The sequence below is a fragment of the Perognathus longimembris genome, chromosome 12 (genome assembly GCF_023159225.1).
Source record: "Perognathus longimembris pacificus isolate PPM17 chromosome 12, ASM2315922v1, whole genome shotgun sequence".
In the NCBI taxonomy this organism is placed as follows: domain Eukaryota; kingdom Metazoa; phylum Chordata; class Mammalia; order Rodentia; family Heteromyidae; genus Perognathus; species Perognathus longimembris.
The window spans coordinates 1,460,691-1,488,167 of record NC_063172.1 but is presented as its reverse complement, the minus strand read 5'-3'; the positions used below and the strand labels follow the sequence as shown (position 1 = coordinate 1,488,167).

The 27,477-nt window shown below is 69.4% G+C and overlaps 2 protein-coding genes across 2 annotated transcripts in view; both read left to right on the top strand.

Moving 5' to 3' along the window:
• Positions 1-4,219: 4,219 nt before the first annotated feature.
• LOC125361031 (collagen alpha-1(I) chain-like) lies at positions 4,220-24,490 on the top strand. The gene is made up of 11 exons (XM_048359235.1): positions 4,220-4,521; positions 4,998-5,261; positions 6,433-6,548; positions 10,343-10,442; positions 14,063-14,564; positions 14,710-15,557; positions 15,850-16,664; positions 16,815-17,477; positions 17,725-17,799; positions 22,061-22,378; positions 24,291-24,490. Exons 1-11 carry the CDS (start codon positions 4,220-4,222, stop codon positions 24,488-24,490), a joined length of 4,203 nt encoding a protein of 1,400 aa, XP_048215192.1.
• The window catches only part of Adgrb1 (adhesion G protein-coupled receptor B1), a 68,401-nt gene continuing 65,310 nt past the window's right edge, over positions 24,387-27,477 (top strand). Inside the window, 2 exon segments of the mRNA XM_048359002.1 lie at positions 24,387-25,133; positions 25,135-25,282. Of these exon segments, the coding sequence (XP_048214959.1) occupies positions 24,492-25,133; positions 25,135-25,282 (790 nt within the window). The 5' untranslated portion in view covers positions 24,387-24,491.

Genomic DNA, 27,477 nt, shown 5'->3' with positions numbered 1-27,477 from the left:
AGGCCACACGAGGCCCTTCGCCTAGTGAGACGCAGCCTTCCCTCCCAGGCCTCTCGCACCCAGGTCCTCCAGGTGTCCTCCTCTGTGATGGCCCCACGCTGGCAGCAGCTGGCCTCCCACACCAAGGCAGGCAGCCGAGGCGGACAGAGTGCACCCACGTGGCGCTGGTATGGCCGTGCTGGCTGCCAGTCTCAGATGGAGGCACCTGCGCAGTCCCGCCCCCCACCATGGTCTCTGGAGCTCTGGGGGAGCTGGCTGCGGGCATCGCATGGAGGGTCGGGGTGACCAGGTTTGGGGGCAGAGGTCTTCTGTATCCTGACTGTGCTGCCACATAGGAAACTATGAGGAAACCCAGAGCCCCCCCCCGCCCCGTGCTCCAATTTAAATTAAAGTTTTGTGTGTGGAAGACTCGGGCCGCAGCTGGTGGTGCTGAGCGGTGCCTGAATCACCAGGACCCTAACTTTATGAGTGGACTAATCCATCCCCGAGTTCACACTGAGTGGGGTCTTGGGAGGCGGGCCGAGTGGAGGAAGTGGGTCCTGGGTGTGCACAGGAAGTGTTGGTATTGGCCCCGCCCCCTTCTGTGTAGGGCTCAAGACCCTCGTCTTGAGCTTCACCCAGGGAGATGCTCGATCCCAAATTGTGGAAGAAACTCGGCTCCACTCCCCCCGGCCACGGAAGGAGCACAGCGGGTCTTCATGGACTACGCTAAGCTGAGGAAAGATGCCGAAATCCCTCCCCACCCCTCGTCCCCTCACGTGTCCGGAGCCGACGCAGGACAGAGATTTTGGGGAGCCGGTCTGGATGTTCCACCAGTCTCAAAGAGCTTTAATCAGGGTGGGGATTTATAACGGTAATGGAGGGCAGGAAGGGGAGGGACTAACTGAATATTAACGATTGGCTAATGGGGCTGTCCCTCAGGTGATGTCATGGCACTTCCTCTATGGCGGAGACCACAGGCCCCCAAGGACCGGGTCTCTGCCAATTACCCACGTGGCCGAGACGAGAGGCGGGGCTGCTTTGCTTCTCTTCCGGCAGAACCCGGAAGATGGGAGTGGTTAGCTTTTACACTGTCCCAGGGCTGGGGAAGGGCAGCGTCTCGGGAGCTCTTGTCGCCCTTCCCCCATTAAGGCCAAAACTGAATCCCCAACACGTCTGGTCTGTCTCTGTACTTCCTGTCCACCATGAGGGGAGCCAGTTCGCTCTACCATATGCTTCCCAAGACGATGGCTCTCCTACACACAGACTTGAAGAACAGAACCAAGTGATCACCAAGCCTCTAAATCTGAAAGCCAGAATGAACCCATCCTCCCTTCAGCTCTTTTTTGGGGGCCTCTTCACAGCAGCGGGAGTGGTTAGCGAGCCCACTGGGGAATTAAATGGTTACGATTGTCTCTGCTGAGGGCCTCAGGCTGGAAAGGCCTGAAGTCCTGGGAGCACAGGGGTGGGGAGGGCGGGCGTCCTGGTCCTGATGGTGCTGTGATGTTAGCCAGTGACCCTGAGCAGCACTTGCTCCCCGCCACACCCCTCCTGGTCTCCACCTCTGTTGCATGTTCTGGAACTCCAGGATTGAGGTGCAAAGCTCTGTGGTGAGAGGTGGAGGTGTCCACTGAGTAGCCTCTGTGTGTTTGCTGGCCCCCACGAGGGCCCTAGAAAAGAGAAGTTCCCCATTGCAAGTGGAGTCAGGAGCCAAGCAAAGGCAGGGTGTGCAACAGGGGTTGGGATGTGAACCCCGAGGTGCTCGGAACCACTGTGCAGGGCCTCCCCTCTGCCTTTATATCGGTCATCCACCCGCTCTTTCCTCTCTGACTGCATCCACAGAGCGAGGGGCAGGGGACAGGGGACAGGCAGTGAGGCCAGAGGGAAACACCAGTGGAGTCAGGCGTCCCATGGGTACTCAGAAGGCCCCCAGTGCCTGGGACATCCCCTCGCTCACAGTCAGCTCCCGTCTGTCAGTGGCGCTGGTGCAGAAGTCTGCTGGGTGGAGCCGAATTCCCCCTGTACTGCGGTGGACGTGCCAATGAGCTCGATAACCTTTGGTCAGTGACCTTCATGACCGATGAGCTCAAATAACTCTGCATCCAGAGATCTGGAGTAGAGCCAAGGGCAGAAGGAGGCAGCATGGCCAGCAGGCAGGCTGCAGGCCAGGCTTGCTCAGGATGGAGGTCTTCCCCGGCCAGGCCATCCTGCCTGCCCCTCCCAGAGCACCCGCAGTGTCACCATCACTCCGCCGTCCCTGTGACCCTCACCACCCCTGCCCTGGGTCCACGCTGGTCCTTTCCCCCGCCAGACTACGGACTGACCAGCGGCCACTCAGAGCCCTCCTGTCCCTGCAGGAAGCCTGGACAGGAGGGGAGACCTATCTGCGGAGCCCCTCCGCTAAGGGCCGGCTGGCAGAGACCATTTGGCTTCCAAATCCCCTGGGAGGTGGCATCTGCGGCACAGAGAGCCAAACTGCCAGCCCGCGCTGGCCACCTTGTCCGCAGGAATCCTGGGTGCGGAAGAAGACTTCACTTCCCAGCATTCCTTGCAGCTGGGTAGTTCATTTCTGACCAGTAAGAACTGTGGGAAACGATGGGAAGGTCCCTAGGAAGTACCTGCTTATTTTTTTTTGTTTGTTTTTTAGAGAAGCACAGGCCTTTCCTGATAGCCAGAAGGTGGGTGTGAGAGCTGGAGCTCCAGCCGCCCCTCACGCAGCCCTGAAGCCTCGGGGAACTCTGCAGAGAGCATGACTGTCCTCTGCTAGGGTCCCAACGCCCACAGCTTCCTGCTAACGGACCGGGCTGCACCCCTGGGCAGGTGGCCAGTGTGCTCTGATCTGGAGGCCACAGGCCAGCACGGCTCTGCCCCTTCCTCTGAGGTGGGGCTGGCAATGGGGGCGGGCGCAGACAGCCCTGCGTCCTGTTCTCCTTTTCATTATGGGGGCAGCCGTCCCCCGCTTTCTCAGGGCTTGGGGAGCTGTTCTTCACGCCCTCTAAATCTGGGGCCTGCGGGTGGCTGGCGGCGGCCAGAGGCACTAAGGAGGTCAGCCGGGTGGGGCTGTGTGTGACACCAGCTGCCGCCCGTTGGTGACCCACATCCCCGCCTGTCCCGCTCGGAGCGCTGCAGGCTGCTCACACGGGGTGATGGGGGCCTGGGCTGCCCGGACACCCCGGCACGCTGTCCCTACAGAGCGCAGCGGCGGGGTCTGCCCACTCCACCCTCCACACCAGGCTTGTGGTGACCGTGGCCGGCAGGGCGTCTGCGTGGCCCGCAGGGCGTCTGCGTGGCCTGCAGGGCGTCTGTGTGGTCTGCAGGGCGTCTGCGTGGCCTGCAGGGCGTCTGCGTGGCCTGCAGGGCGTCTCCGTGGTCTGCAGGGCGTCTGAGTGGCCTGCAGGGCGTCTGCGTGGCCTGCAGGGCGTCTGCGTGGTCTGCAGGGCGTCTCCGTGGTCTGCAGGGCGTCTCCCGTGGTCTGCAGGGCGTCTCCGTGGTCTGCAGGGCGTCTGCGTGGTCTGCAGGGCGTCTCCCGTGGTCTGCAGGGCGTCTCCGTGGTCTGCAGGGCGTCTGCGTGGTCTGCAAGGCGTCTGCGTGGTCTGCAGAGTGTCTCCGTGGCCTTGGTGGCCCCGTGTCCCGCGGTACGGACCTCCCCGTGGCCACACTGTCCTCTCCCAGGGCCGGCCCAGCCCTGCCTGGTACCACCGCGCCTCAGTTCCTGAGCCACTGGGCAGCAGGGCGGGATGTGGACAAGGCGTGGCCTCCTCTCCGGCCTCTGAGCCACCCCAGGCTGCCAGGGCAGCCCACCCTCCCGGAGCAGGACTGGCCGCTGGGCGCCTGCGCTGGTCCCGGCCCGGGGCCGGCTGGCTGGGCGGGCCCCCACCGGGCTACAGGGGGTCTGCAGACCCCGCCCGGCCCCCGGCCCACCCAGCTACGCTGCCCTGGCCACTCTGCTAATTCCCTGCGCAAACACTAGTGGAGGGCCGCGGGGGGGGTGGGGGGGCTGGGTTTTGTGGCTCGTTTATTCACTTCTTTCCCTTTCTCCTTCCCTCTAAATCGGCGCGGCGCGTAGCGAGGGTAATTCGCGATTCGCCCTCCTCGCTCCCATTTCAGCGTGCTCTCCTCCGCCGCCTAAATGATCTAATTTGTAATATTTCATCTCCCTCCTTTCATCTCCCTCTGAACACCCCAACCGGCTAAAATAAACATGCATTTCGTTTTTTTAATTTAAGGAGTCTAATTCAATATGGCAGGCCGCACTAACCACTCACCGTCCGCGCTGCACGGAGAGGCTCACCTGCCCCCCACAGCCCCCCTCCGGAGCAAGCCCCGAAGGGAGGGGGCTCAGCCCGCCGCAGGCTCCCGCCTGTACCTCGCCCCCCCTTCCTCTTCTGGGGTGCAGCCCTCACCCCCCATCAGGCGGGTGGACAAAGCCCCTGCGGGAAGCGGCAGCCCCGTCCTCCCCTCTGACTCTGGCAGCGGGTCCCGAGCGCCCCTTAGCTCTGTCAGTGGGGTGGACCCAGCTCCCAGCACCGCCACAGAGACCACGTGCCGCTGTCTTCCCCTGGAGACCACGGCGCCCTGCCTGCAATGAGGGGCTACCTCCCCGTCCACGGGCCCGTCCCCCTCAGACCCGGCCCGGGGCCCGCACGGAGCCTAGGGCGCCAAGGACCAGGGCTCGACCTGGCCCGGGGCCCGGCCCACCGCGGGACAAACCTTCCGGAAGGCCGGGGCGGTGTCCCCGGGCAGAGCGGGGTTTGACGTTCCGAGGGGGGGGACGCAGAGCCGACGGCGACCAGCCCCCCCCCCCCAATCCCGGTGGAGTGACATGGGAACCCTTGCTCAGGAAACAGCGCGTCCTGAAGTGGGGTGTCTCGCGGAGGCCGTGGGCCTCGGGGTCCGCGCCACGGGGCCTCTGTCCTCCTCCCTTTCGGCTCGCGGGGCCCGCGGGAATGTCTGCCAGCAGGGAAATCCCGGGGAAAGGGCAGGGCCGACCCTCTTCCCTCCCCACGGCCCCGGCCCAGTGTGACCGGACGCCGCCGGCCCGCCTCTCCCGGGGCCTCTGTGCCACCAAGCCTGCTGGCCGCCCCGGCGCCGCCCCGGCACCGCCCCGGCACCGCCCCGGCCGCCGCCCAGCTCGTCTGCTCTGGGTGGGCGCCCCAGATGCTGAAGCGAGAGAACGTGAAGCGGCAGCGGCACGCGTTTCACAAACGCAATTTCGTTGACTCAGTGGGACAACTGGGGAAACTGAAACTGTCGGAAGGGCGTTCAGGGACAGAAGCATTGCGGTGCGGCCCACCGCGGAGTACTATACAGCCTTGAGCATGAGTACGCACAGAGGCACAGCGTCCTCCGGAGTCGCCTCGCAGACAGCTTGGGGTACAGAGAGGAAGGTATTGCAGGAGTGCGGCTTGGGGTACCGTGGGGAGTGTCGGGGGGCCAGCAGGCTACTTGGTGGGCAGGAGATGCAAAGAGGAGCCTGGGTCCCCACAGGAGGCAGGGGAGCCCGGGGGTCCCGAGGGAGGTGTGGAGAGTGGGGGGAGGGGAGGCAGGCTGCCCCCGCCCCCCCGCCCGCGTGCTCTGTGGAGGGGGGAGGCTGGGGGAGGGGAGGCAGCGGGCCCTTACTCTGCAGCGGGGTGGAAATGTGGCATGATGTTTCAAAGAACACGGTTCCCACTGACCCAGCCCTGGGAACGCACGCAAAGCGCCGAGCACCAGCTCCGCCACGTGGGAGACCCGGGCCGCTCTGAAGGGAGAAGGGCTCCGGGGCCGCGGCTGCCCGGGGGTGGGATTTGGACCCGGGCCGCGCGGGTGGCGGTGCCCGGGGCGGTCGCGTCTCCCCTAGGGGAGGGCAGCCCGAGGTCTCTCTCCACACGGCGCCGAGCCGCTGCCAGCTCCCAGGAGAGCTCCGCTGGCTGGCTGAAGGACCCCTCCCCCACCCGCAGCTCCCTCCCTCCCCCCCCCCCGCCCGCTACACCGGTGGCACCCATCAGGGACATGCAAAGCCACCCGAGGGGCAGCAGAGCGAGAGGATCGCGGGACCCAGGGCAAAGCCTCCCCAGCCCTTCCCCTTTCTACCCGGCCACACGGCCAGGGGCCCTCCTTGTGCCCCGTGTGGCGGCTGGAGGGGTGCTTCTCGTGCACATTTCACAGGCCTGTGTGTGTGTACGCGCATGCACGTGTGCACACCCAAACCGAGGCCGAGACGCACACAGCCTGCCTGGGCCAGGGGACAAGTGACGAAGGAAGAGCGTCCGGCCCTGCCGGCCGGGGTCTGGAGCGGGGACACAGGAGGACGCCAAGGAGGAACCAGAGTCTCCTCCTCCAGAGCCCCTGGCTGCGGGAGAAGACGGGGAACTAAGCGTGGGGGGGGGGTGACTCGGGCTGACCGGCTCTGTTAAAAACACACGACCGTCACCACGACCGTCCTGTCGTCACCCACACCGCCAATGCCAACAGCACTGCCATGACCACCACCACCACCACCATGGCCACCGGCACCGTCTTCCCTGAAGGCTGCAGGGAGAAAGCTGCGGAGCCCCTGGGAAGGGTGCGCCAGGCCAGTGGCTCACTAGGTGACTCTGTGCTTCGACTTGTGATCTCTGAGCCTCCGTTTCCCCCTCTCTTCAGTGCTGTTTGGAGAGTGGAATAGTTTGAAATCTCTAAAAGCACCGCTCACATTTTCAAGGCTGAGCAAATGCTAGGCGTTCATCTCTCCACGCCGAGTCCACTCCCGGCAGGGCCTGCCCTCCCCCTAATCCCCCCCCACCCCGCTCCCCCCGCCCCCCCCCCCTCCTGCCGGGTCTGGAGAGGCCGCAGTTCCAGGAAGCAAACTCTGTGCGACTCTGTGCAAACCAACATGAACATTCTTGGTGGTCCCTTGGGAGACTCCAGCTGTGGTCCTCCGGGATCAGCCGCCCTGCCTTTGAAGGCCAGGGCTGGAAAGTCAGGGTGAAGGACCAGACTCTGAAACACCAGCCTTTGACCCCAACTGCAGCCACGTCGGTTTGATAAAGCGTCAAGCTGACTTTACAGAGGTTCAAGCCACCCTCCGTGGTCCCAAACCGGGGGCCTCCCTCCTTCTCTTCTTCCCTCTCCCCCAGAACCCTTGCACGCCCTGCACTGTGGGGAGGTTGGCTGGGGGAGGGGACAGAGAAAAGATGCTAGGCCCTGTGCTCCTTCCTCGCTTCCAGTCCCTCCTCTACCAGTGCGGCGGTACACAAAGTCCTGTGGAGACACAGGGGCCCTCACCCCAGCAGAAGGGGGCTTTCTCTGGAGTGCAACACGGTTCATGTATCCCAGGGGAGGGGGTGTCCCAGATCAAGGAGGGACAGACAGCAAGAGGAGGAGGAGGGTGAAGTGGAGAAGGAGGGGGCAGATAAGCAGGAGGAGGAGGAGGAGGAGGAGGAGGAGGAGGAAGGATGAAGGAGGAGGAGGAGGAGGAGGAGAAGGAGGAAGTGCAGGTGGATGAGGAGGAGGAGGAAGAAGATGAGGAAGAGGAGGAAGAAGGAGGAGGAGAAGGAGGAGGAGGAGGAGGAGAGGAGGAGGAGGAGGAGGAGGAGAGGAGGAGGAGGAGGAGGAGGAGAGGAGGAGGAGGAGGAGGAGGAGGAGAGGAGGAGGAGGAGGAGGAGGAGGAGGAGGAGGAGGAGGAGGAGGAGGAGGAGGAAGGATGAAGGAGGAGGAGGAGGAGGAGGAGAAGGAGGAAGTGCAGGTGGATGAGGAGGAGGAGGAAGAAGATGAGGAAGAGGAGGAAGAAGGAGGAGAAGGAGGAAGTGCAGGTGGAGGAGGAGGAGGAGGAAGAAGATGAGGAGGAGGAGGAAGAAGATGAGGAAGAGGAGGAAGAAGGAGGAGGAGAAGGAGGAGGAGGGAGGAGGAGGAGGAGGAGGAGGAGAGGAGGAGGAGGAGGAGGGGAGGAGGAGGAGGGGAGGAGGAGGAGGAGGAGGAGGAGGAGAGGAGGAGGAGGAGGAGGAGGAGAGGAGGAGGAGGAGGGGAGGAGCAGGAGGAGGAGGAGGAGGAGGAGGAGGAGAAGGAGGAGGAGGAGGAGTCCCTGCGCCCCGTCAGTGGGCAGGGCCCTGTGGTCTCATGGTGACCCAGGGCTGGCGCAGGCGGGGGGCTGGGCCGGGGGCAGCAGGCAGGTGGGGCGGGGCAGACGGGAGCGCTCAGGTCCCACCTCAGGCCACTCCCAGCCCTGAGCTGTGAGGTGGCGTGCAGGCGTGCGACACCCACGTGCCACTGCGTGGGCCTGCCTGCACGCCTGCACGCACGCGGGACAGCGCCCAGGGCCTTCTCCTGGGGCCAGCAGGGAAGGCTCGTCATGTTGTATTTGTTTACACAGACCTTTCTAGAGTGGAAGTCCAGTGCTCCCCCTCCCCCTCCCCGATTACGTGCATCTCATCAGTGCCCTTCGTGTGTTGCAATGGAAGAGTTGCTAATACGCGGTTGCTGTCACACGCAGTGTGCACCAGCACGCCCGCAGTGGCTCGAGGACACTGGGCCGGCGGACGAGGGCGGCTTCCTCTCAACTTTCCTGCGGATCCCTGAGGCCACCTAGGGCTTCCTGCAGATGCGGGGGCCTCCGCGGGGGCCTGAGAGGCGAGGGAGACCGCGGGTGGGGTTCGCCGCGCGGCGGGGGGCCGGGAGCGCGGCGTGTGCGGAGGAGGCCAGGTGCCGCCGGGCCCCTCCAGCCTCCTCTGCCCCGGCTCCCCCGGCTCCCCCGGCTCCCCCGGCTCTCTGATGGCCGCTATTGATTTTCACTGTGCTGCTTATTAAGTGCTTAATCTCTCTCCACTGAAGGCCAGCTTGGCATCCTGTATTCCCGGGGGCTCCCTAAGCCCAGACGCGGGGCCCGGAGGGGGAGCTGGAGCAGCTGTTTCCACAGCCCCGACGCCCACAGAGGCTGCATTAGGGCCCGGGCTAGACGGCCACTGAGTGCGGCAGGGTGCCCGGCCCCCCAAGACGGGCACGAGAAGCTCCGGTTTATGCAGCGGTGTGAGTGCACGTGGCGAGGGCGGGGCTCAGCGGGTGACGAAGCACCCCGGGTCGTCCGGGATCGGGGACCGGCGGTGTACTCAGAGTCAGCACTCAGTTAACGACTGGGCTCAGTCTCTGACCAGGCGTGAGCGCACACTCGCAGTCAGGGCTCAGTCCATGGCCGGGAATCCATCTGTGCCCAGGAAGCGAGATGAGGACCTGGTCCGGCCAAGATTCAGACAGAGACAAGGGCCCAGAAGTCTCTCTCCGAGAACAGGGTCGGGATCAGGGGGCAGTCGGGACACCGCGGGGACGCTGACTCGGGCCGCCTCTGGGCCAGGCTCGGGGGTCAGTCTTGAAGACATTCCTGGAAGGCCGAGCTCACCAGTCAGGGTGCAGATCTGGTGGCCATCGGTGACGGGGGGGAGGGGGGGGGCCGGTGCATTCTCTCCAAGGGGAAGGGCCTGCCTCGCCAAGTCCAGAAGGCACAGCGGGGCCTCACCATCTGTGGGGGCCCCCAAGGCTCAGGGAACCCTCACCCCAGGAGCCGGGGGCTCCGTGGCTCCGCGGCTCCCCCTCGGCTCTCCCTGACCTGCATTTCTCTGAGGGGTGTTAGGAAAACCCGCAGATCACACCTGGTTTGCACCCGCTGAATTGTGAGGAGCGGCTGAAAATAGCCCGAGCCAGGGCGGGAGGAGCAGGGTGCCCGGTGGGTGGGCAGTGCCGCTCTGGTTACATAACCGCGCGGCCACTACAGCCCTGCGGGGAGGGCTGTGGACGGGAAGTTGTCAACACAGCCGGGAGAAAACCCCAGCCACCTGCCCCCTGGGTGAGGGCCTGCGGCCCGGGGGGCCTGGCCCGAGCGGGACCTGGGCAGGGCAGGCCCGGCTTCTCGGCCTGGGAAAAGGCAGTTAGCCTGGCACTTTGCTGGGGGACTGAGTGGGCCCTGAGTCCCCCAAATCCTCCCCAACGCGATGCCCTTCCCTCCACCTCCTCCGGGTCCAGCCGGGACCTGCCGCTGGCCTGGGCCAACACCTGCTCCGCTCTGAGCCTCGCCTCGGAGAGCCGGTTGCCTACTGCGCGACTCAGCTCTCGCAGCTGACGGGAGCTGGGCAGACACCCAGCAGGACTCGAGGCTCCCCGCCATGAGCTCTGGACCACATCTGCCCCCCACCCCCACCCCAGTCTTCAGGGCAGCTCCCGAGGGTCCACGCCTTTGGGTCCCATAGGAAGTGCGTGCGTGTCGGGCCTGATGTCCCTCCAGTGGCTTCGCGACCCCTGAGCCAGGCAGGCAACCTAGGTCTTGTCCAGAAGTGTGAGGCAGGGGAGGGGAGGGGGAGGGGAGGGGAGGGGAGGGGAGGGCCCTAGCGCAGTCTTGGCAGTGGGTCTTCTCCTCTAGCTGTCCATACAGAGTGCGGCCCCCTGAACAAGGGCGGGAAGGGGCAGCCGGAGCTCTGGCGTTTCGGGCTGTACTTGCTAGAGGTGGGCTTCAGGAGGGGGTGGGGCACGGATGCCCAGGATGGGGGAGAAGAGACAGGCTAGTCCCTAGGCTACAAGGTGGGCACAGCAGAGGGCCTCCGGCCACACGCTCCTTCTGTGTAGACCCCTGGGCTGGGTGGGGGGAGGTACACACCGCTCAGAGCGGCCGTCACCCCAACCGGCCCAGAAGTGGGACCCCCAGATGCTCGCCACGCCCAAGGGCGCAGGCCGGCTCCCGGTGAGGCAGCGCAATGCCGGCCACGGTCAAAGAAGGATGCACAGCACACAGGAGCCCAGTCCCTGAGTGCCCAGGGCCACCTTGTCCCCAGCCGGCCTCGGGGCACGGAGCCTCCTCTGGAGGGACCGGTCACTGGACCAGGAAGAACCCACGGGCAGAGGGAGCAGGGGGTGGTTTGCCTTGGCTGAGGACTGGATGGAGCTGAGGTTCCTGCCATGAGGCTGGGGCTCAAGCAGACAGTGAGGGGGGGGGGCTTGATGCGGCCCTCTTCTGAGCAGCAGAAATCAGCTGGTTAATCCCATGCGCAACCTTTGCACCCTGCGGTGGCCCCTTCTGCCTCAGCCCTGCAAGGTCCATTGTGTGTCCAGGCCAGAACCCAGGCTGCCCTCCTTCTCCCCATCCATGGAGAAAGCTAGGTGATGAGCTCCCGAGGGCAGGGCTGGGTCATGGGGTAAGGAGTCAGGGGTCGGCCACTGACCCCAGATAAACCTGTCTGCTCCCTCAGGACGGGCAATGATGACTGGAGTGACTGAAGGCATGCAGGGCTCTGAGATATGCTTCCTCACGTGGCGGCTTCCTACCCCTCCCCACGCTTCTCTGGTTCCAGTGCCCCAGAGATGCCTGGGAGTCCATACTCCGCCTCTGGCCAAGTCCTGGATACGGAACACTCCCACAGGATCAGGGCCCAGTGTGGGACCAGGGTTAGGGTTCAGAAATGGACTCCAATTAGGGCATAGTACGTAACCAGAAATCAGAACCCTGGCCAGACTCGTGGCACAGGAGCCATGCATCTGTGCAGGTACTCTCTGCTTTACCGGGACCGCGGGTCAGCCTATGATTAAGAGCAGGGCTCCGAGTGTGTCCCAGATCCGGACTCAGCCCGCGATCGGGGCCTTCAGTGTCAATCAGGGGTCATGGCTGAGTCTGTGTCTCTGGCTAGGGCCTGGCTGATGGCCCGGGGCAGCCTTTACAGGGTACCAAGGGGTCTTGTTCCCTCTGGGCTGTGTGAGGACACATGGATTCCAGGGCTTCTCCTGGTGACCATGCTCTAGAAGAAAACTGGTCTAGGAGTAGAATGGTCCCTGGTGGACCCAGGACTTGTAACAGGTATTGGGGGAAGAGCCCCCCCCCCCGGAGGGGGCTTGTAACTTGGGGGAGGGGTCTCCTGGCTTAGAGTATTGAGATCCCATAGCATCTGGGCTGTAGGAAACCTTCAAATCCACAAAGTGAAGCCAGTCGCATACCAAGAGGGAAACTGAGGCCGCAGCAGGGGCAAGAAACTGCCTGCCTCTGACCCTCAGGCGCCCAGCTAATGGGGTGGTTGGGCCGGGGGCTCTGCATCAGAGCTGGGGAAGGAGGATCTTTAAGGATTAAGCTAACGGGGCCTTCCCACGACAAAGAGAGGAGAGGCATGTGCCCCCACCCCTCCAAACTGGCAGGGAAAATCACATCGCTTCACAAGGTCCATTCTGGGGGAGGGGAGGGCCCCCCCATCTCTGCCGCCCTCCCCCATCGCCTGGAGGCTGGGGCTGAATGAATGGGCTGAGAGGCAAGCCAAGAGCCTAGCAGCCGTGGCTGCCTCTTGGCGTGATGTCAGAGGCCCCCTGGTGGCCCCCGCCTGCTACTGCAGCGAGGAGACCCAGGCAAGGGTGGCGGGGCCCAGGCGGGCACGGCAGGGCTCCCCCAGGGGCACCCAGGACGCCACCTCCTCCCGTGTGGACGTCCAGCGCCTCGGGAAGCGGCGGGGACCGTTCTGCTCGAGCGGTTAGGCTGGGAGGCAGGACCTCTCGGCCTTGCCTGGTGGAAGGGGGTCCCTCCAGACACCCCAGGAGGAGCAGGCCCCGGGTGGACGTGGGCAGGTGAGATACGGCGTGCCCAGCCGACCCGAGCCGTTCCCCCTGGGAGACCGGGGTGAGGACGGCGTCGCTAAGTGGGGTGCCGGCTGAGGTTATGGAGGCGGCCCCTAGACAGCCGCGGGGGTGGCTGCTGACACGCGGGCCCAGTGTGGTGACCGCGGTGGTGGATTCACGTCGGTGCCGTGGTGGTCACACCCGAGGGAAACGCGCGCCGGGCCGGTGGAGAGAAGCGCGACGCTGGGCCGCAGCAGCCTCTGGGGGCCGCGGGGGATGGGCTGCGGAGGGGAGGACTGGAGCCCGGTACAAGGGACCCCCGAGTCCAGAGCGGACCACACGCGTGGCAGCCAGGCCTGAGGCAGACGCCGCCTCCACGTCTCTGAGGGGACCCCTTCCAGTCGGTGGCTCCAGTCTAGGAGGACCCCGCTGGTGCCTGGCTAAAGTTCTCGGGGGACAGGGACAACGGGAGGCCCAGCAGTGGGGGGGGGGGCATCAGCAGGGGCTTGGAAATGACATCCTAATCCAGGATGGGGGGGTCCCCATTGTCACCAACTCAAAGCAGGGCAGAGGAGGTGGGAGGGTCAGCCACCCGGGGCCGAGGGAGGGCTCGCCCTGTCTCCTCTGGGCTCTGCCCCTAGACGTTCCCCTCAGCATCAGGACAGGCCTCCCCGGTTCAAAGACCGGACCACCCCAACCTGAGCAGCTCGCGTGGCCTCCCCCCCGCCGCCTGCTCCTCTTGGATGGGTCCCAGTCCCTGCCTCTGGCTCCATCTCCTTGCCCATCACTCATCCAACCCACCCACCCCCCTCACCCCACCTACCCATGCATCATCCCTCCATCTGCGTGGCCCACCCCTTCCCTGCCAGCCCCCCCTCCCGTGCCTTCCGTCCACTCACCCCTGGGCTCTGCTCACGCACGCACAAGCTACCAGCCAACCCTACCTGCTCTCCCAGCCATCCGTCTGTCCGTCCGTCCGTCCGTCCACCCACCCGTCCATCCTCCCGCCACCTCTGTCTAAGCTAACCGACCCACCACGCACCTATGTGTCTGTGCAAGCCCCCTAAATTCTCCTCTCCATCCACCCATCCATCCACCCCCGCCCCCAACCCCCCCTCCATCCGTCCGTCCGTGCGTCCATCGGTCGGTCCCTCCCCGTCCCCGGGAGGGCGGCCACTCCCCTGCTCCGGGAAGAGGCTGCCCCAGCAGAGACCTAACTTGGCTCTCCCGCGGCGCGGCGTGGGGCCGGAGCCGGCTCCCGGAGGGGCGGGCGCCCCTCGCGCGGGTCGCCCCCTCGCGCCCCTCCCGCGCCCGCCCCCCGCCCGCCCCCCGCCCGCGCTCCCCCCCCTCCTGCGCGATCTGGAAGCCCCATCCAGCCTGATGTAATCCGTAATGCAGTCTCTGGCTCCCGATTCGGGATCCAGTTTCCGAGCGCGAGGGATTGGGGAGCGCCGGCAGCCGGGCGGGCGGGGGAGCCGCGCGCCGCCCGCCCTCCTCCCCCTCCTCCCCCCCGCCGCCCCGCCCCCGGCTCCGCTCGGCGCCCCCCCCTCAGGAAGGGGAAAAAAGGCGAGAAGAGCGGGGACGGCGCGCGGAGCGGAGCGGCGCGGCGGGCGCGGCCGGAGAGGGAGCGGCGGGCGCAGGCGGCGGCGGCGAAGGCGAAGGCGCAGGCGGCGGCGGGCGCGGCGTTGGCGGCGGCCCCGGCGGAGCGAGCGGAGCGGGCGAGCCCGAGGCACAGGCGGCCGCGCCCGCGCGTCCTGGCCGGGCCCGGGCCCCCGCGCGCCCCGCAGCGCCCGCAGCGCCCGCCGCGCCCGCCCGCAGCGCGGGGGACCCGGACCCTCCGGGCGCCCGGGGGCTCCGGCCGGCCGGCGGGAGGGGGCGGGGAGGGGCCTGCGAGCGCCCGCGGGCGCGGCCCGGAGCGGCCGGGGGCGGCGGCGGGGGGCTCCCCCCTCCCCCCGGGTCGGGAGCCCGGCTCGGCCGCGGGGGGGGCTCCGGACGCCCCGCGGATTCGCAACTCGCCGCCGGATCGAGTCGTCGCCGAGGAGCCGCCGGGGAAGGTAGGGGAGGCTCCGGCGGGGCCCGGGGCGCGGCGGGCGGGCGGGGGTCGGGGCGCGGGGCGGGGGGCGTCCGCACTTCCCAACTTCGCCGTGTGGGGCTTCTCGGCTCCGGGCTTGGCGCCCGCTCCGGGGCTCGGGAGTTGAGACCCCCGCCCGGGCTCCGCCGAGCCCCCCCCCACCCCCGGTCCCCGGTCGCCCGCGGCGGCCGAGGCGGAATCTGGCGGGTCCCCGCTCGCCCGGGCCCGGGGAGGGGGCGCCCCCGGACGTGGGAGCGGCGCCCCCCGCGCCGCGCGCCTCCCCCACCCCGGCGGGCACCGGAGCCGGGCCCGGCGGGCAGGCCGGGGAGGCGTTCCCGCGGCGGCCCCCACACGGGCGCTGGCCGGGGGTCTGCGGGAGCCCCGCGCCGACCCCGGAGCGCGCCCCTTACCGCGCGGCCCCCTCCACGCGTGACGGCGGCCCGCGCCGTCCCTCCCCCGCGCGCGCGCAGAGCTGGAGGCGGGCGGAGAAGCCCCAGACGCCCCCTCGCAGCCTCGCCGTGGACCCCGCGCTCGCGGAGGAGACCCTTGAGGTCCCCCCCAATCAGGCCCCCCGCCACCACGGCCACGCGCAGACGCCTTCGCCCGTCCCCCCCCCACACCCGGGGGTCCTCTCCGCTCGGTCGGACGGTGGGCGCGGAGGCGCCTCTCTGAACTTTGGGTCGGCCCCGAGCTCGGCGCCGGGCACTCCCGGGTCCGCGTCCCCCGGGCCTCCGCCGCCGCCGCCGCGCTCGCTCTCCCCGAGCTGCCGGGAGGATCGAGCGCCCCCCGCCCCCTCCCGGGAGCCCGGGGGCTCCGCGTCGGCCGGGGACCCTCCCTCCGGGTCGCCGCAGCCCCGAGGCAGGGATAGCAGCCGGGAACCGCGGCGCAGAGGCGGCCGGGAGGGCCGCGGGAGGGCTGCGGCGAGTCCGGTCCCTCCGCCTGGCCGCGGCGGCTCCTGCTTGGTCACTGCCAGGCGGTCGGAGGAGGCGCCCAGCCTGGCACCCCAGGACTAGGGCCTGGCGGTGCCCAGCGTGCCCTTTCCACTTTTATTTGGGGCTTCCAAGTTCCTTGGAGCTCACGGACCGGGACTAGGGCCAGGCCAGCCTTGATCCCCTCTTGCTTCAGTTCCTTTCCCCGCGGGGACCCCATCACGCTCCATCACCCGCCCCCCTTCCCCGGTCTGGGGTTCAGATTCCTTAGCTGCAACTCCCTGGGAGTGAAAAAGCACGAAGGCGTGTGGGTGGGCAAGGGGCGCACCCCCGCCCCAGGAGCCGCTTCGCATTCCTGCTGGGGAGGGGGCTGGGAGGTCTGCGCGTCCGCCCCACCCTGGGGTCCGCGGAGACCCTCGGCGCCCTGACCCAAAACCCACAAACCCACGCCCCCTCCGAGCGAGCGCCCGCCGAAGGAGAAGCGCCCGCGCAGGCGGGCGGAGGCGGGCGGAGAGGGAGGCTGGGGCCGGGGTCCTTTTCCGTATCTGGAGGGCGGCATCCGGGGTGTGGGGTCCTCGGGAACCTTCTGGCGCCCTTTCCTCGGCGAACCCTGCGGCCTGGGGAGCAGCAGGGCGGCGGAGGGACAAGCCGCCTCCCCCGGACCGCGGGCGGCCGTGAAACTCCGCGCCCGGACGCGGCCACCGCCACCGGGTCTGGCTTGCAGTACCCGAGCAAGGTCAAGCAGCGAAAGAGGGGGAGGGGGCTCCCGGGAGCGCCCCCGCCGGCGCGGAGTCGGGCGCCCCGGGAAGGGGGTGTGGGCATCCCGCCGCCGAGTCCATCCCGCGTGCCCGCCACCCGCGCCCGGTCCCCGGAGGCGGACGTCGCGCGCGTCCGGAGATCCCGGAGCGCCCGCCGCCGCGAGGCCCTGCGCCCTCCTCTCCCGCTTGCTCGCGGCGGCTCTGCCCTGTTTTCATACTTGTTGCACCGGGGTGTGGGGATGGAAGGCCGGCCGGGGGAGCCCTGGCGCCCGGGCTGCCCGGAGCCGAGCCCCCCAGCCCAGGCAGGGGAGGCGTCAGGCCGGCGCGCGGCTCGCGGGCGGCGCTGCGCGGGGAGCGCGAACGCGGAGTTTGCCGCCGCGTTCCGGGCGCGGGCGGGCGGGCGGGCGGGCGGGTCGGGGCCCTCCGCGGCCCGCGGGGACGGAGGAGATGTGTCTCCTTGGGCTTCGCCGCACTCCTAGCGCTGCTGGGCGGGGAGGGGGCGCCGCCAAGTTGGAAAGCCCTCCAAGTCCCCTCCTTCGCCCGCAGGCTCCAGTCCCCGCTGGGCCTCGGTGGCCGCGTCAGCGAAATGGGGACGCGGATTCTGCTCCCGGGACCGTCCGGGCCCGAGATCCAGGGCTGCGGGTCCGCATTGTGCCGGGGCTGCGGCGTCCGAGCCGGCGGGGTCCCCTGGCAGCTCGGCGCCTGCGGACCCAGCCGGGAGGCCGGGCGAGCGCGGGCCCCGGGCAGAGCCGGCCCTGCGGCCGGGACCCTCGGCCGCTGTTCGCGGCACCCCTCGCCTCCTAGCCGGCCCGTCTGCCCGGCCGCGCCTTCCGGGGCGAGCCGGGGGCTCGGGCCGGGCCCCCGGGGCCGGGCTCCGGGGACGCCGCGGTCTCCAGGCCTCGGGGAGCCGGCGCCGGGCTGCGGTGGCGGAGGGCGGAGGGCCGGCGCGCTGCCCCGGATCACCGAGAGAGGGCGCCCGCGCCGCGCCGCACCGCGCCAGCCCTGCCCGCCCCTTCCGTCTCCTGCGCGGCCGGCTGGCCGGCGCTCGGGCCCCATCTTGGGCAGCACCCGGCGGCGGCGGCGCGCTCAGCCCTCTCTCCCGTCTCCCGGCTCCCACTGCCAGGGCGGGGACGCACCTGGCCTCCGGGCCCCAGCCCGTGTCATTTGCCTCTCCCCCGCTCTTCTGGCCGCGGGCTGCCGTGCACGGGCGTGAGCGCACGTGTTGGTGTGCAGCGCCTTGTGCACATCACACGCACGTGCCTGTCCCTGCCCGCAGGCCTCGGGCAGGTGTGCGTGTGTGCAGACCCCACTGGTGGGTGTTGTGTGCCTGTGTGCCCTGCACAGGCAGGACCTAGTTAGGCCATGTCTCACTGCTGCCCATGGGCAGAGCCCATGCACACGTGCGTGTACTGCAGGGGAAGAAGCTCCTGGACCCCCGCCCCCCCACACCCCCCAGAGGGCTGTGACGCCCTGCGTGCCGGCTGCCGCTCCCTCGTGGCCTTCCAGCCTCCCCTGCAGCAGCTGTGCCTTGGTGCGGAGCTGTGATTTCTGGGTAAACACAGGGCCTGGGGTCCCCTGGTGCGGGGACGCGGGCACACGCCAGCAGCACACGCCAGCAGCACACACCGAGCAAGGGCCCTCCCTCCCGTGTGAGGGCTCCCGGGACCCCGGGGGTGCAGCTCCCCCGGGGGGGGGGGCTCTTCGAGGGCAAGGAGGCTAAATGGGAGCCCCCAGGCGCCGCGGGGGATGGGGTCAGGAGGGACTGGACTGCCGTGCAGTGCGAAGGCTCGGGGGCAGGGGAGGGCAGGTTGGGGGGGGAGGGTGGAGGCAGGGCCAGGGGCTTCCCGGAGGCCTTGGCTCTGAGGATGGTGGGGGGCCTCCGAGGTCACGGATGAAGCAGGGCGGCCACCTCCGAGGCCGCGCCACCGTCTGCACGTGCGTGCCACCTCCCCAAACTCCGTGTCCCCCGCGGACTCACTGGGATGTATTATGTGTGTGCAGGAGGGACACGTAGCTGGTCACCCCCTCGGATGTGACCCTGACACTTGCTCCGAGAACGTGTGTGCTAGAAGGGCAGGGGAGCGTCCTCACCCCCGCCCACAGGGACGCAGTGGGGTCCACATTCCGACCCCCGTTCTCGTGGGACCTTCTGCCATCCTTGGCCCTGCGTGCCGTCACCTGCGTGGAGAGGACAGCCTTCTCCCACGTCGGGAAGGAAGGGAGCCCCACTGCCCTCCCTCTTCCCGCCTTGTCGCCTTGCGGTTGGCGACAGAGTGACATGGAACGGTGTGGAAAGTCAGCCTGCAAAGGGAGTGTCTTCCCGCCCGGCAGAGCCTCCGTCCGCTGTGTCCCCCTGGCCGGCTACTTGCTGTTGTCTTTCTAGAACCTTCCACTAGCAGGATCATGGGTTTGGCCTGCGACTGTCCCGGGCTGACCGTGGCCTGTCCCTCCTTTTGCCCTCCCCTTCCCCCTCCTCTGCGTGGCCATTTGCACAGCATTGTGTACATGCATGTGCACGCACACACGTGCACACACACGCAGGACCCTTCCCTCTGTCCTCATCCTCAGTCAGCAGCAGCAGCTCTCCACTCCACTGGCCCCACACCCACGCACAACCACCGGCCGCCCACGGCCGCCTCCCCGTCTGTGACCTCTGACCCAGCCGGGCAGGTGCCCGGAAGCAAGAGCGTCAGAACTGGACAGCGAGGCAAGGCCAGGTGGACAGAGGCTTGGCCCCTGTGCCCGGGGCCCCGGCCCGCCTGGCCCAGCCGCGGGCCACCGTTTGCGGGCTCCAGGCAGCGGCAGGGCCCGAGGCAGGGGGCTCTGTGGCTCCGCGGGGCCGTGCCAAGGTACGCCCTTGAGACGGATCTGGACGACCTTGCCTGTTGTGGAGGTTCAGAGGAAATGGAAAGAAGCTCTGTCCGGGCTCACCCCCTGACATCCACGCCCTGCTCAAGGGGGGTCACACCCGCCCCCCCCCCAGCCTCCTCCGTAGAGCTGAGCCTCACCCGTGGCTTCTGGGCAGCGACTGGGGACCGGCCACCTGACGAGAGTGAGCTGGCCTGCCACCCGCTGCTCGCGAGCGTGAGCAGAGGTGTGGCGGCCGGCCAGGCGGGGCCGGGTCTGCTCCAGGGACGGAGCTGAGCGCCATGGCAGAGCCGGAACAGAGAGGAGCCATGGGCTGGGTCAGGGACAGGGCCGTGGCCTGCCCCCCACAACCCCGTCCTGCCCCCCTCCCTCCCCGCCCCCAGCCCCCAGCCCTGCCTCTCCCCATTGCAGCCCGGGCCTTCCGCGGAGATTGGACGGCCTCCTCCTGAGAGCCACAGCACACAACCACCCAGGGCCACGCCCCTGCCCCTGCACACGGCCACCCAGGGCCACGCCCCTGCCCCTGCACACGGCCACCCAGGGCCACGCCCCTGCCCCTGCACACGGCCACCCAGGGCCACGCCCCTGCCCCTGCACACGGCCACCCAGGGCCACGCCCCTGCCCCTGCACACGGCCACCCAGGGTCACGCCCCTGCCCCTGCACTCGGCCACCCAGGGCCACGCCCCCTGCCCCTGCACACGGCCACCCAGGGTCACGCCCCTGCCCTTGCACACGGCCACCCAGGGCCACCCAGGGCCACACCCCTGCCCCTGCACTCGGCCACCCAGGCCACGCCCCTGCCCCTGCACACAGCCACACCCCCCACCCTTGCACACACCACAGCCACGCCCCCACCCTTGCACACAGCACACTTTCACACAGGTACTCCCTCACCCCTTGCACACTGACACATGGCCACACCCTCACCCATTGCACACCACGCTGACACACACAGCTACCTCCTCCTTGCATACCACAGCTGTGTACATCTGCACTCATTGCACACACAGCTCACCACACGTGACATTCGCTCACAACACCACATGTACACTGCCCATGCTCGCACGTGTGCATGCTTGTGTACTTCTAGTACACATGTGGTGTGTCTACCCTTGCACACAACTCTGTGCACCCACACTCACTTCTACATGACTCAAAGGTACCAACGGCACACACAGTGCCTCCACGTACACACTCGCCCCTCCCACACATACACACTCACCCTCACGCACATGCACACACTCAGTCACCCTCACCACGCTCGCCTTACACACATACACACTTGCACTCACCCTCACGCACATGCACACACTCAGTCACCCTCACACGCTCGCCTTACACACATACACACTTGCACTCACCCTCACGCACATGCACACACTCAGTCACCCTCACACGCTCGCCTTACACACATATACACTTGCACTCACCCCTCACGCACATGCACACACTCAGTCACCCTCACACGCTCGCCTTACACACATACACTTGCACACTCACCCTTGCACACATACACACTCAATCACCCCTCACACACGCTCACCTTACACTTACACACTTGCACTCACCCTCACGCACATGCACACACTCAATCACCCTCACACGCTCACCTTACACACTTACACACTCACCCTTGCACACGTACACTCGCCCTCACACACACCACACCGGGCGCTCACTTCTGCATGACTCACATGCACCGGCAACACACAGCCATGCACCTGCCCCCCCCCCATGACCGGGGCTCCAGGCCTGCCCTCCTGCAGGACGCCCGGCTCCCGCCGCCCCTCCCGCAGTCCTGCGGCCTCCGGAGGCGGCTCTGGTGTGGCTCGCTCGCTCATCCTCCAATGGCCTCAGCACTACCCCGAGCCCCCGGGGCCTGACAGCGGCGGGGCACCCAGAGGGCAGAGGCCAGCCGCTGGAGTTCATGGGATGTCTTGGGGGCCCGCAGGTGGATTTGGGGTGCTGGGCCCTGGGTAGAGAGGCCCCGCCCGGGGGGGTGCCTGGGCAGCGGGATGCGCGGCGAGCCTGGCTCTCTGCCCCTCCAGGGGCCCCAGGCCTCTGAGACGCCAGCCCCGCACCCACGGCGGGCGAGGGGACCAGATGACCGTCTCCACCCGGGCAGAGGGCCTGTGGTGTGGTCCCAGCAGGGCCCCCCGCCACACCCCCCGGGCAGCCAGCCTCGGGTTCTCAGCCCGGCTTCCGGCAGGCTTTCCCGGGGGGTGGGCGGAGGCTGGAGCCCTGGGCGGGCCTGGGCCCGGCAGTCACGGTCAGCCCCGTGACCCCAGGAGGGGGGGCGCCCCGTTCTGCCGGCCGCCCGGCCTCCGCGGCGGGGCCCCAGGGGCCTTGCTGGCGCCGGGCTGCGGCGGGCAGGCGGGCAGGCGGGCTCCCTCTCTCTGGAGGGAGGCCTCCCGTCCGGGATGCTCAGCTCCGAGCCCCGGGAGGCACACAGGGTGTCCTGGGCCCCGCAGGTCTCCGTCTGTGGCGGGCCGGTGGCCTGCGGGGCGCCCTGGGGGACAAGGATCCCCGGCCCTCCCGCCCCCGGGCGGTCCTCTGTGCCCAGGGCGCCGCCCCTCCCCCCAGCACAGCCTCTCCTCGGGACACAGGCGGGCACTGTTCGCCAGGCCCCGGGACTACAGAGTGTCTTTGTGGCTGGCGTCTGGGGACGCCATTGGCAGCCCAGGGCGAGCGGGGAGGGGTGAGGAGACGCGAGCCCTGGGTCGGGTCCGTGGCCGCGGACTCGCCCGGGGCGGGGGCAGCGCCGGCCTTGGGGGGGGGGTGGGCACACTGCGGCTCTCCATCCCTGCCCTGAAGCCCTTCTGGGTCCCCCCGTCCAGTCCTGGACTTCCCTGTGTGGAGGGCATACCCCCCCCAGCCAACCCCCCCCCCCCCGAGCTGCGCTGAGCTGCTGCCCTACTGCAGGCTCTGAGAGCCGTGGCCACTGTCCAGGGACGGCAGCTAGGCGCGAAGCGGGACCCGACCGGCCCCAAGAGCGCGTAGACTCTGCAGGAGGTTCAGGGGCCCCTGGGGCTCTGCCAGTAGTTGGTCACCGGCCTCGGGAGCCTGAAGGGACAGCGGGAACAGCTCCGCGTCACCCAGGCCTGCGCATGGGGACTCAAGACCACGGAGGCCGCTTGGTGTCCCCCACGCCCTGGCGAGGGGACCAAGGGCCATCCCGTGATGACGCCGTGAGCGGCGCTGCCTCCTGCCTCTGCCGGAGCCCCGTCCCCCACCCCCGGGGTGGGGGGGAGGAGCTGGGGCAGTCCCAGAGGGGCCTCAGCCCACGGCGGGGACCCCGGCCTCCACCCGGCCTCCTCTAGCCTGTCCCCACGGCCGGGGCCTGAGCAGGAGGCCTGGGAAACGTCACCCTGGGGCAGGGCTGCGTCAGGCAGCCCTGAGCGCGACTTGAGAGGTGGGGTCACCTGGTCCGGACCCTGAGGCCCAGGCACCCCTGGGAACCAGTGGCCTGGGTGCTGGCTGTGGCAGAGGGGAGGGGGCGCCAGTCGGAGACCCCTAGCCACCCACGTGGGCTGACCGCCCGTCCTGGGCCACCCCACCATCGCTGTGGTCTCCAGCCCCCTAAGCCCGCAGCCCAGGGAGAGCCCTCTCTCCAGCCCCACCACGACACCGTGGGTGGTTTGTGGGTGCCCTGACCCGGCCTCGGCGCCTGGGCACGCCGGCCCTGTGGGGGCCAGGCTCGTTGCCGGGCATTTGTTCCGGGTGAGGTCGGCTTTCTGGGAGTGCACCGCCGGTGGAAATGGGTGACGCACCCCAGCTCCTGGCCTGCCGTCAGCCTCCAAAATCGGCCACCTCCGGAAGGGCCGTGGAGGGAGGAGTGGGGCTTGTGGATAATTCCCGTTGAGACTTGGGGCTCGTGGGCTGGCGCAGGCTTCCTGGGATCCGCGAGCGAGGGTGGAGCACTGGAGGCTTTGGGGTGGCTCCAGGTTGGCCGTGTGCTCCCCTCAGACCATGTCATGTTCCCTGGAACTGAGGCTGCTCCTGACTCCAAGGGCCTCCGGGGAAGGGGGAGGGGGGGACAACCTGGGTGGGGGGGGTCGGGCTCAGTCAGGCTACTGCGTGGTCACGGAGCCGAAGCTGGCCAGGGCATCGGGAGGGAGATGTGGACACTGCTTCCCAAGGGGAGCGGAGGTGCTGGGGGTCGGGAGCTGGCATGTCCGTTCCTCCTTTGCAAAGGCTGCAGGGCTGGGCACGGCTGCCTTGCGCCCCAGGATTCAGAGCCGCTCCGCCGCCCCGCCTCCGCCCAGCCCGGCTCCGCCTCGGTGAGCACGGTGAGGCTCCCCGCTCTCCGCCGGACGCCGAGTCCGTGCGGAGGGATCGCCCGGGGCCCGCCCGGCCTGCCGCGTGCTCGGGGCCTGCGCAGTGAGCTGGGTGCCCGAGCACCCGCGGTGCCGGGACGCACAGCTGGCGTTCCCTGCCCCGGGGGGCCTCGCGGGGCGGGCAGGGCGGCTGGGGGCGGGTCAGCAGAGCAGAGGCGTCCACACCGGGGGGCAGGGCCTACCTGGGCACCCCGTCATTGGCTCCGTGGCTGAGGGAACTAGACCGTCAGCCGGGGCCCTGGGGGAGGGTGGGAACACAGGTGGGGAGGGGGGCAGGCAGAAGGGATTGGCGAAGGTGGGGCGTCCCTGCCCCCCGCGCCTGTGTGGCCACGCAGCCAGGGCCTGCTCCGGGCACCGCAGTCGCCCAGGTCCCGGTCTGGGTTTTCCGTCCACTTCTTGGGACCTGGAGGAAGCGACTTGATTCTCTGTGCCCCATTTCCGCATCGCCCCACCCCTGAAGTGGGGAGGCACGGTGGCCTTGCGGAAGTGGGGGTAAGGCAAGAAGGAGCAGGCGGGATGGTGGGGTGGGGGCGAGGGGCGGGCTTGCGGCCGGAGCGTGCAGGGGCTGCGGCGGGCGGGGGAGGGTGGACGGGCGGCAGCGCCACCTCCGACCACGCGCTCCTGAGGCCCAGCCCTCCTGGCGTGCGTGCGTGCATGCGTGCGTGTGTATGCATGTGCGTGTGTGTGTGCATGTGCGTGCGTGCGTGCGTGTGCGTGCGTGTGGTTCCACACCCACTTCTGCAGGCCTGGGGATGAGGCCAGAGTGGCTCCCCGTGAGACTCTCACGCCGTTCCCCTCCGCTCTCTCTCTTCCAGCGGCCACCGGCGGCCCCGGCCCTGCACCCGAGGAGCCCGGCGGCCCGCGGGGTGGCGTGCGTGACGCGGTGCCCGCCCCAGCCTCGCCCTCGCCCGGCCCCGGCCCCCTAGCCCCAGCCTGCCGCCAGAGCCTGGCATGTCAAGGCCTGGCCCGTGCCTGCCTGCCCAGCCCGCGGAACCCTGGCGGCCCCGCGAGCTAGGATGAGGGGCCAGGCCGCCGCCCCGGGCCCCCTCTGGATCCTCGCCCGGCTGCCGCCGCTGCTGCTGCTGCCGCTGCTGCTGGGGCCCCGGGCTCGCGGGGCCGCGGGGGCGGACGCGGGCCCCGGCGCCGAGACCTGCGCCACGCTGGTGCAGGGCAAGTTCTTCGGCTACTTCTCGGCGGCCGCCGTGTTCCCGGCCAACGCCTCGCGCTGCTCCTGGACCCTGCGGAACCCGGACCCGCGGCGGTACACGCTCTACATGAAGGTGGCCAAGGCGGCGGCGCCCTGCGCGGGCCCCGGCCGCGTCCGCACCTACCAGTTCGACTCGTTCCTGGAGTCCACGCGCACCTACCTGGGCGTGGAGAGCTTCGACGAGGTGCTGCGGCTCTGCGACCCCTCCGCGCCCCTGGCCTTCCTGCAGGCCGGCAAGCAGTTCCTGCAGATGCAGCACCAGCAGCCGCCCCGGGACCGCCCCCGGGGGGGGCCCGGCGGGCCCCGCGGCCCCGCGGACGACTTCTCGGTGGAGTACCTGGTGGTGGGCAACCGCAACCCCAGCCGGGCCGCCTGCCAGATGCTGTGCCGCTGGCTGGACGCCTGCCTGGCCGGCAGCCGCAGCTCCCACCCCTGCGGCATCATGCAGACCCCCCTGCGCCTGCCTGGGCGGCGACGCCGGGGACCCCGGCCCCCCGGCCCCCCGGGGGGACGTCTGCCTGAGGGACGGCCTGGCCGGAGGCCCCGAGAACTGCCTGACCAGCCTCACGCAGGACCGCGGCGGGCACGGCGCGGCGGCCGGTGAGTGTCGGGCACCGCCGGGGCCGAGGGGGGGGCGGCACCCCGAGCCCGGCTGCGGGTGGGGGGCGGGGCCGGGGGAGGGCCCGGGTTCGAGGGGGACCCGGCTCACGGGAGGTGCTTGTCGCGGGATGCGTGAACGAGCGGGGGAGGGGCACACAGCGAACCCCCCCCCCCCGTCCTGTTTCTCCCAGGGAAGAGCGTGAACTTCCCGGGGCGGCGTTGAGGGCACGGGGGCCTGGGGGGCTTTGTGGGGCGGGCAGCCGCCCGGCGTGGGGCCCGGGCCGCGTGGATGAGCGCTCCGCGCTGCGCAGACAGGCACCCGGCTGCGTGACAGACAGCACGCAGGCCCCTGGAGCAGCTCCTGGATGTGGAGCCCCCGCGCGCCCACTCCGGGGGCCTGGAGGTTGCTAGGCCGGGGGACTCGCGTGGGGTCCCGCGGGACGCGAGGGGATGGTGCCCCGGGCGGAGCTGCGGGCGGGGGTCGGGGCATCTGCAGGGAGCCGGGGCGGACACCGCCCCCCGGAGGGGCGGCCACGCGTGGGGAGCCCCCGTGGGCCAGGCGCCCAGGTGCAGCCGCTCCGTCCCGCCTGGACGCGGGGCCCCGGCGATCCTCGGGAAGAGCCCGCGGGCGCCGGGCTGGGGGCGTGGCGCCCGCGTGGGAGGGCCCCCCCCCCCCGTGGCCGGCAGAAGGGGGCCGGAGGCCGGGGCCGGGTGACGGGGCGCCCCGGCCTCTCTGTGGCCGCTCAGGCCTGTGGCCGCCCCGGAGCCCTCACTACAGGCATGGAGCAGGCCGCGCGGGACACTCGAGGCCAGGGGCCGGGATCTCGCCCCTCCTGGGGCCTTGGGCCGCGGACCCCAGATGGAAAACCTCCAGGAGGCCGACAGGGACTGCCAGACGAGGACTTGGGGGGAGGCTTCGGCTGAACTGAACCAAACTGCCCCCCTCACACCCCGGGGGCCTGCGCGGGGCAGGGGCAGGGTGCCCAAACGGACGGGGAAGCCCCGCGGAAATCCCGGGCCCCTCGCCCTATCAGAGTCCAGCAGCAGCAGCAGCAGCAGCAGGGAAGGGCTGAGGATCAGCCTTCCGGCTGAGCGGGCTGAAGGTCACGGTGACCTTGGCAAGGACAGTGTCCACAGTGCAGCAGAGGGGGGGAGGGGGCCCGGGCGGCCCCTGGGAAGGACGGAGCAGAAGAGGGGCGTGCTCACCGGGGGCGCCGCGGAACGGCCGGCGGCAGGTTCTGGGTGGGAGGACACGGGACTTGGGGCCCGCTGTCTGGGGCGGATCTGGCCAGGCGTCCTGCCCGGGGGGGGGCCTCTCCCGGCGGGGCGCCCCGGGTCTCGGGGCCCGGCCCACCGTCACACCCCGCAGGCAGGAGCCAATCCCGAGTGGCGTCATCGCCGTCGGGGAGCAGGCTGGCAGAATCGGGCGCCGCGAGGCAGGCGGGCGGGCGGGCGTGGTGCCGGGTGCCTGGGTGCCGGCCGGAGGTGCTGATCACGCCTTTCACCAGCACCTACTGTGCGCTTGGGAGGAACAGCTAGGCCTCCCCGTGGGACGCGCGTGTGACCTTGGGGAGCTGCGGGGTGGGGGCGGGGGCGGGACGGAGCCGGAACAGGCTGCACGGCGGGCATTGGGGAAGGGGCTGGCCGGGCCCGGTGAAGGCCGGGAAGAGGAGGACTCGGGGAGGATGGGGGTGTGAGCAGGAGCGAGCTGGCCCGCCCCAGGGCACAGCCGGGGATGAGGGTGGAGGGAGAGCCGGGGGTGCCCAGCCGTGGGAGAGCGGGGGAAGGGGCCTCGTGAGCACCGCGCTGGCACCTGGAGCCCCAGGACGGAGCCCGGCTGAGCCGGCACCGGGGACCCTGGGCGCGGAGCCCCGGGTACGGCCCGAGGCCTCGCCCGCCTGCCCCTGGCTGTCCCTGCCCTCCGGGGCCATCCCGTCCACGCTCCTCCCGGGCGCTCACCTTGAAAGCCAGGAGAGTAAAAATACCTCGTTTCCTCGAGTGCGGCTCGTACGCTGAAGCAAGGCTGCTGGTTCATCAGCAGGCGGAGACTCCACGGGGCCCCTGGGGAGACAGGTGGGGGGGATGACACCTGGGCAGTTTGGGTTGTGTGAGCAGGTCCTGGGGAAGAATGTTGGGGTGCACACATACACGTGTGTGCACATCCGTGTACACGTGTGCCACACGACCGCCTGCAC

Excerpts from the sequence above, each read along its gene's own strand:
- LOC125361031 (XM_048359235.1), top strand. The coding sequence starts at position 4,220 with ATGGCAGGCCGCACTAACCACTCACCGTCCGCGCTGCACGGAGAGGCT. Across the intron at positions 16,665-16,814 it reads CGCGTTCCGGGCGCGGGCGG|GCTCCAGTCCCCGCTGGGCC; the intron begins GCGGGCGGGCGG and ends CTTCGCCCGCAG. Across the intron at positions 17,478-17,724 it reads GCGGGCTGCCGTGCACGGGC|AGGGCTGTGACGCCCTGCGT; the intron begins GTGAGCGCACGT and ends CACACCCCCCAG.